This window comes from Vanellus vanellus, assembly GCF_965231255.1.
Source record: "Vanellus vanellus genome assembly, chromosome: 5".
Taxonomy (NCBI): Eukaryota; Metazoa; Chordata; class Aves; order Charadriiformes; family Charadriidae; genus Vanellus; species Vanellus vanellus.
In genome coordinates, this window is record NC_138910.1 from 2,228,896 (window position 1) to 2,237,213 (window position 8,318).

Consider the following 8,318-nt stretch of genomic DNA (forward strand, 5'->3'; position numbering starts at 1 on the left):
AAATAGCCAGTACACCAGATATATGTACAAGTTCAGATTCCTTTTCAGGTCCACTTCCATCCTTGTGGTTCTGTCTGGGGCATCTTTTCCCCCAGAGCCTGAGCTCACCTCCCCTGACCCCCAGGATTAAGATGCAATTTGGGATTGCCCTTAGCTGTACTAAGGAACTGTGGGCTGTGCCTGAGGCTCAGTCCCTCTTACACTCCTTCTTCTGAGCGTCCCTGTGGGGAGGAGGATGCCTCTGGAGTCAGGACCATTTTATTTTGTGCTGCTAACTTGGGGTAATGCACCCGGAATACTTCACCGTGGTCAGACAGTAAACCAAAAGAAATAGCAGAGGACAGTGGCAATTTTATCTTCTCTTCAGGAAAGAACACTAATGTATATCACTTAAGAAATACTAGTATATGGAAGTGCTCATATGGTAACTATTTTACACATGTTGTAAGAAAATACTGCGGTGAATAAAATGCATTGTAAGGAGAACTGGGAAGAAATTGCTTTACTCCATGACCCTTACAAACAGGGATGTCCTTAAAAGACTCTTTCCTCCCAAATTCATAGAAATAGAACAAACACAGTTTAGCTATGAGCAGAACTGCTAAATGCAAGAAAAATACCTGAGTGCTTTCTCTGTAATTTTTTTCCCTGTAAAACACTGTAGTGCCCTGGAATCAGGATCCTGCCAGTTTTGCGGCTTTTCCCCGTGACCTTCAAATGACAGCCTGAGAGGCTCACCATTACCAGTCCTGGTGTTATTTTACAGTCAGCTGTTACAAAGGGGACAGTTGTACTGCAACTGTTAAAAGTTCTTCTCCCCTAAATTCAATTTAATTGAGATCCCTGTCAAAATACCACGTGAAGCTCCATACCGTCACAGAACTGGGTGGTTCAGGTATGTTAGCTAGAGTATTAGCCGTGCGTTTCTTGGAGGTGCGTGAAGGTGTTACTCTGTTAAGAAGGGAAGCCGTAGGCAGCAGTACTGGCATTCCCATCTCAGATCTCTTTGTCTCCCCTTGCAGCACGTTTAGTTATGCCGATACAGCATTTTGTGAGCTCCCTGAATCAACTGATCCAGGGTGAAAAAAACAAACTTGAGATACAGTTCCCTAGTTCAGCAGGAGGAGGTTGGAGCGTGTTGGAAGAGTACTCATTGACCTGCTTGCTGGTAAAACCCTGCACAGCTGAAAATATGCCTCGAGACAGAATTACCTTGCAACCTGCCAAGCTGAGTTTTGTATCGACAGCCAGAGTTGCCCTCAAATCCGCGTGGGGCTAGCTATGCGAGGAACGAGGAGCACAGGAAAACTGCTTACTAGTCTCAGACCAGAAAATGACAAAATTAATTCTTTATTTAAGAAAACACTTATTATATTCCAAGTGTAGTGTTTTAATTTCAATATTTTCCACAGCAACGTATATGTAAGCAGACCACCTTCTTTTATTTCCTAACCTAACTATGTTTGAATTACTAACTTCTTGCACAAATAATGATGTGTGTGATATAATGGAATATGTAGTGTATCAACATGTGTTCAAATAGCAAAGGAGGGTGTAAAGGGTATAGATAAATAGAGGAACAAACCAAGCAGCAATAAACACTGAATTTGACCAGAGGATGTAGTGTTAGGAGTATTCTTATTAGAAGAAAGCTCCATACTTGCTGGCAGAGGAGGAAGCCATGCCGATGAGAAAATAAATTAAAAAATAAATAATATGGCTTTAATATTAAAGTAAGTTCTGGAGCAGACTTTTGGGCAGAAGGTAGAAGTGTGATCAAAATTTATGATAAATTCATCATGCAGTTTTACATCTTATTCTAGAGATGTCAGCTCAGTGTACATTGGATAGATCTATAAATATGTATGGAGGAAAAAGCAGCCTGCGGTTTGTATCGGTTACTCTTAACACCTGCAACACTTATTTTTCACTTTCTGTCCTATTTTCACAATATTTTTTTTCCACTAAGGCGTGAGTTAAGATTAAAGATGAGTTACAGAATTTCACTGCTGAAAATAGGTTTATATTTCTCTTGAGGGACTCGGTTTATGATGGTTTATTATCAGCAGTTTATTACCAATACCCATCATGCAGATAATCTAAAAACATTGTCTGCAGCATGTGCCTTTGACTTCTTGGCTAGCAGAGAAGCCACACGGCTTTGAATCCCCTCCACGTTCTGGGGTCAGTACCCTCTCTGTGGATTGTGCGGGGAGCAGGTCGGAGGCAAGCACCAGGACTTGCACTGATGGTCAGGGACTGTCCCCTGGTAACCAGCTCAGGAGGGACAAAGGTCCTGCCTGCACGGTCTTGCCGATGTGAGAGCAGAGAGGTGAGACAATCCAGACAGGTGTAAATGAAGAAAGTTAACAAACAGCACACGGAGATAGTCTCTGAAGAGTTCCCAGCTGTAGGCAGCGGTGGGATGTCCTGCAGCAGCCTTGCTGAAGCAGAAGTCCTGCTGCTAGCAAAGTGCATGCTGTGTTCCCTGAAGGGGAAGCGGTTTTAGGGGCATGGAAATGTGTCCACAGTTAGGGCGAGAGAAGCATGTGTGAGTCCCTGGGTCCAAAACCAATGCAGAGCACCCCTGTGTTACTCTGATGTCCTGCTTCGGGACCTATCTTAGAGCAAAATAAATTCATTAAAGGAGTCTTCTGCCTTTGGGCACGGCAGGGCTCATGCACTGTGTAGTGAACCTGGCTGAAAGAATACAGGGACTTCTGAGAGCTTCGGCTTTTGGTCACCTTATAAACCCACTGGTATGATTTTCTTTTGCTATCCCATGTTCTGAATCTTATTTATCGCATTTTAAAGGATTAGCGTGATGAGAATTGTTTAACGTTTCTTTCTTTTCACCTGTAACATTGTAATGAACCAAACTTTGTTGTTGTGATCAGGAAATGTTTGATGTGATTTTGGATGAAAATCAGCTGGAAGATGCTTGCGAACACTTGGCAGAATATCTTGAGGCATACTGGCGTGCTACTCACACCACCAGTAGCACACCCATGACTCCTCTCCTTGGGCGAAATTTAGGATCCACCGCACTTTCACCATATCCTGCTGCAATCTCTGGATTACAGGTAGGAAAATCCACTTCAGCCCCAAACCCCGGTGCAGATCAGGTGGGGTTCTTTAATCCATGGGGAAATAGAGTAATAGGTTTAATATAGCATAACTTATATTTGCTTCATTAGTCATTATTCGCTGTTTGGCCACTGCCAGCAGTACGAAGGCAAGCCAAGGCCCGTAATCAGTGAAGAAGCCGTGAGTCAGCTGAGTGCCGAAGCGCTGTCTCTGCGCTTGCGTTCATGGGGAATGACATGGCCAGGAGTTTTCTGGCAAGGAGTGAGTTCTTGAGGAAGAGTTAAATGGCGCTCCGTCAATTGGTATTGTAGCCATATTAGAAAACGGCGCTTTTTTAATCTGGAAAAAGTGTCATTGCAAATGCAGCCCTATGAGATTGAGAATAAGCATGTGCAGTATGTCACAGCAGCTGAGCTAAGGGCTACCGTGTTTAAGAATGCAGAACAGTGTCTATAATGATCCCTTTTATTTCTATCCTCGTAACTTCACAAAACATTCCCTTTTGGGTGAAAAGCTTCCATGCTTGTCTCTTGCATCAGCAAAATGCCTTCACCTTTTTGAGTTCTTTGAGTGTGAATAAAATACATTTTTTTACCCATTGAAAAAAATTCTGACCATTTTTTTCCACAGGGATAGCTCAAAAACGGCTGAACTTTGAAACTTCAAACGTGGCATGTAAATAGTCCTTAATGAGAAGTACGTGCTTTACTAAGTTTGAAAAGAGAAAATGTTTTTGATGAATAGTTATGAATGCTTGAGAAGATCAGGATTGCGGCAAACTTTTAAGTCTGAAAGTTTCAGAAGGAGTTGTGTGTGTGTGTGTGTGACTTTCCAGGAGTGTGCACTTTCTAATGTATGTCAAAAGTAGAGCTGAGCGAATTGCGTTTAATGAATAATTCACCTGACAAATTTAACCTCTGTTCTGCTTGTAGAGTATCTGGAAGCAGGTAACAATTTTGAAGGAAATGATGCTTTGTTCAGTGTTTTCAATTAACATAAAGCTGTTTTTTCTGTGAGTGAATTGCACTTCACTGAAGGTGCATGATACTTGATACTCACATTTCTAATGCTGTGCTTGATTTTATTAGGAGCAGTAAGTCACTGTTTCCTGACTGGCTGAATGCACAAGCACTGTTCTATTACTAATAACGTGCACATGTAAACTGTTGTTTCCATTTTCACTTGCCTTAAAATTTCAGTTTTCCATCCCTTCATGACAATAAAATACCATCTGCAGAACTTTCACCTCTTCAGTTTCATTTTGAAAACTGGGTGTATCCACAGAATTTTTTTCAGGCATTTATTTCTCTCTGATCAATGGACACCAGCAGTAACTGTGAAATGTTGCTCCATTTACTTAGGGAAAACTCACACTGAAGATGAAAATCACCCCTGTGCAGTGGGCTGGCTGAAGGTATGCATCACTTAATCCCCACTTCACCCTAATTGTGAAGGCTTAGGTGGGACTTGAATGGTGCTAGTTCTCTGCAGAGGGGTCAAGTTCTCCCTGAGTGAATGATGCCCAACTACAGCCCCCAGGATTTGCCTTTCGGTGCCACTTCAGCGTTGAGGCCCACGTAAAGAGTTCTGATGTTTTACATGGTTATCTCGCAGTAAAGACTTCCGTCATCTGAAGTGCTTATCCACCGAGAGGTTTTACGTTAATTCAAGCCTTTGGAAGGATTTGCATCAGTTTTAACTGTAATGATGTGCTATGGTAATTAAAGCACTCGTCCGAATCCTAGGAATTAAAGCAGCTTAGGTGCTTATGATATATTAAGAATTTAGACTTCTTATGACCTTGTGATTCCTTCTCCCCTGATACCTTGGGGAACTGAATACCGAAAGATCAGATCCTGGTGTAACGGTCACACCTGAAAACGATACAGATTTGCGGGGATGATCTGTACATACTTCACCTAATCAGGACGAGGGAGTATCCCTTTTTTACTTGATTGTGACTTGGGCTTTAGTTTACTGAGACTTGAAACTTCTGATTTAACTTTAAGTCTTTGGGCTTTGTGAAGGTCATCAGGGTGAAGTGGCATAGATACACAAGAATCAGAGAAAGCAAGAGGGTATATGCAACAGCGTGCTCCCACTGTGCCCCGTCACACCGCGTGTGGTACACCTGCCAAAGCCAGTGGTCATTCAGTCCTTGGTGGTGACCTTGCCTAAAAGGGGAAGATGTCGATGTTGAGTTGTGTGTGTTTGCAGTCCTCAACAGGAAGAGTAGATTTTGTCATTGCCCACTCCTAGGGGCCAGTGGTTCGCCCTTGTACCTAATCCCTGGTTAGCTCTAAACCTACATAGTGTAGTCTAATTTCAGCAAATGGCCTTAAATCCTGTAATTCAAATTTGGGGGATATGTGTTTCTTAGGCTCCAGGGGATTTGCATTTTAAGTCTGTTACTGCAGGGAAATGTAATGCAGCTTATCATTCAATTGCGCTGCAGGATCAAAAGTTATTTGGGGCATAAGACCCAAATAGTTGGGTAACCCAATAGAAACAAACAGTTTTGTGCCACCCTTACACCTCTCAGGAGGTAAATAGTGGGATCAGAATGACTACGCAGTCGAGGCAGGGAAACAGGACAGTTTCTAGAAAGAAGCAGGTTGCAGCCAGAGCAGTAAATTACTACAGGGAAGATAGAGGGTGTGAGCACAGAAAGTTAAATTTGCAATTGATTAGGTGATTATATATCAAAATTGTATGCCCAGGTCAAATACATATGAGAAGTACAATTTGTGAAGAAAATATGTGGACTTTGACAAATAATCACTACTAAAAAATGATGCTGTAAGGAAAACTTGGGGATAATGTGGTAGAAGTTGCTACCCTGCAACCGAGTGTGTGAATTTGCAGAAGGGCACCTTTTCCATGCCAGCTCGTTAGGTGGCATCTCTCCATGAGTAACCTTGGTAGCATCGATCCACAGAAGGAGATGCGACATCGTATCTGCGGTGCTGTAAATGTACACCCATCTGCACAGTTACTTCCCCGTGCAGACAAGCCTTTTGTTATAAATTATGCAGCTAAACAGTTGCCATACAGAGAGGGTGCAGCAATAGGAGGAAGGTTTGAGAGCACAGAGCAGGGCCAGAATTTCCGCAGGGAGAGGAGCAGACGATGCTGTCTGTGCGCAGGAACCTGAGGCCACAAGAGTGCAGCCGTCGCGGCAGCATTCTCTGGGCAGTCGCAGGATGAGAACAATGACATTGGGCATGTAATCTGGAGAAAGAAAAGTATCGACTGAGTTTGTTCTGAGAGTACGGCTAGCTATACTCTTGAGAGGTGTAATGTGTGAGGACGGCAAACAAAATATTTTTTGAGGCGATTTCTTCATTGTGCCATTTACCGGCAAAAAAGATGAACTCATTCTGTTCATGTGACAAATGTAGCACATTATGGGAACGTGAAGATAGCAAAGGCTAAACCTTTCAATTATTAAGTTATCTTAGAAAAGGATTTCGCGTCAACATATTTAAAATATTTATTATGTTTTAGTTGAAACAATTTGTTAACACCTAATCATTTTAGCCACCCCTTAGCTGCCTGGTTAGCAGTCCATCATTTGTTTGGTCATATGAAGATTTTTAAACAGGGCTCAGAGAAAACCTTTTAGAAAACAAAACCAAAAAAACCCCACAACAAACATCTTCAGATGTTTTCTAAAACCACCTAAATCAATGCTTAAAATTTTTTAAGCAGAATAGAAGCATGAATGTTATGTTCATGATCAGAGAAAAGTGATAAATGCTGAATACATCAGCTCACTTTTCATGCTAACTGGCCTGTAATATTTAACAAGGTGAATACCGTAAGGTACGCATCGTAATACTGCCTTTGGTCTGCTTTCAGCTCTAGGAACCAGACTATTCTTGTAACCCACTCCTGTAGCACACAGACTTTAATATAAAATGAGTAACACAAAAGTGGATGGACTCTGAAAGACCTCAGAATAAGTCTCAAAACAAGTTAAAAAAATGTAAAATACTTTCTGTCTGTATTAATGCTTGGATTCTTTGGCACTCGTAGAGCCAGCGTATGAGGCACAGCAGCCATTCTACAGAGAACTCTCCAATTGAGCGGCGAAGTCTAATGACCTCAGATGAAAATTATCACAATGAAAGGGCTCGGAAGAGCAGGAACCGCTTGTCTTCCAGTTCCCAACACAGCCGAGATCACTATCCTCTAGTGGAAGAAGAATACTCTGACTCGTACCAGGACACTTACAAACCCCATAGGAACCGAGGATCCCCTGGAGGATATAGCCATGATTCACGACATAGGCTTTGAGTTCAAGAACCTGGGGAAAAATAGTATTCATCAGTTGATAACTTGCCATAACGTAGCTAGGAAAAAAAATGAAATATCATCTTAATTTGGCAGATGTAACGCGGTTATACTGAAGTTGCACTCTGCTGTCATTTGATGTTAAGTAGGGGGCAAAAAAAAGTTACCATGCCCTTACGTTTATGCCCGATCATCTAGGTTGTTTTTTTGGATTTATTTTTTTTAGTACAGCATTTGCATTTATAGCCATACTTTTTCTTGTCGTTAGATATTAGACACATCCGTTTGTAATTTAGAGTACTTATCAAGGCACTTATAAAATAATTTCCTGTGCTGGAAATTCCAAATGACCAGTTCCAGTTGGAACCAATTTATAAACCAATTCCTGTTGGAATTTGGGTGAATTGACTGGAAAGTCGACTTGAGCATGTTGCAATCAATTGAAAAAAAATACAAACGAAAAATCTGAAAATTACAAACCATAGAAGCCAGAAAGTCAGCTACAGTATTTGTTTGCTGGAAGCTCAATTTACATTTAAGGTTAGAATAAAAGGATTTATTCTAACTACTTATTTCCAAAATGGCTTTAAACTATTTGAGAGTGCCAAATATCACAAATTATTGCAGCAGTTACAAAATACTTTCCAGTTTGAAATTATTTTTAGACCTGGCATGAATATTGCAGCAAAATGATTTCTTTAGTTTAGCCAGTACTGACATTTTTGTTGCGGTCAGCAATGATGAACTATGACAGAATGAGGGGAAATAGAAACAGGAAAATGAATAAACTTTAGAATAGTTTGTATGGTTAGAGGTCAAGAATAGTCTTTTTTTTCCCCTCTCGTTTCCCTGAATACAGCTAGTAGTCCCAAAATTGAACATTAGTGTATGGATACATAATTATTTATTCCCATTTTTAGTACTCCGCCTTTTTA

General features: G+C 41.2%; 1 protein-coding gene across 2 annotated transcripts in view; it reads left to right on the plus strand.

Annotated features, from left to right (window-relative positions):
- Window positions 1-7,386, plus strand: part of CACNB4 (calcium voltage-gated channel auxiliary subunit beta 4) — a gene marked incomplete at both ends in the record, with an annotated part of 65,051 nt that extends 57,665 nt beyond the window's left edge. For both annotated transcript variants that reach the window (XM_082483466.1, XM_082483465.1), the window contains 2 exons: window positions 2,898-3,083; window positions 7,126-7,386. In XM_082483466.1, coding sequence (XP_082339592.1) covers window positions 2,898-3,083; window positions 7,126-7,386 — 447 coding nt within the window. The remainder of the gene's footprint in view (window positions 1-2,897; window positions 3,084-7,125) is intronic.
- Between the last annotated feature and the right edge of the window lie 932 nt (window positions 7,387-8,318).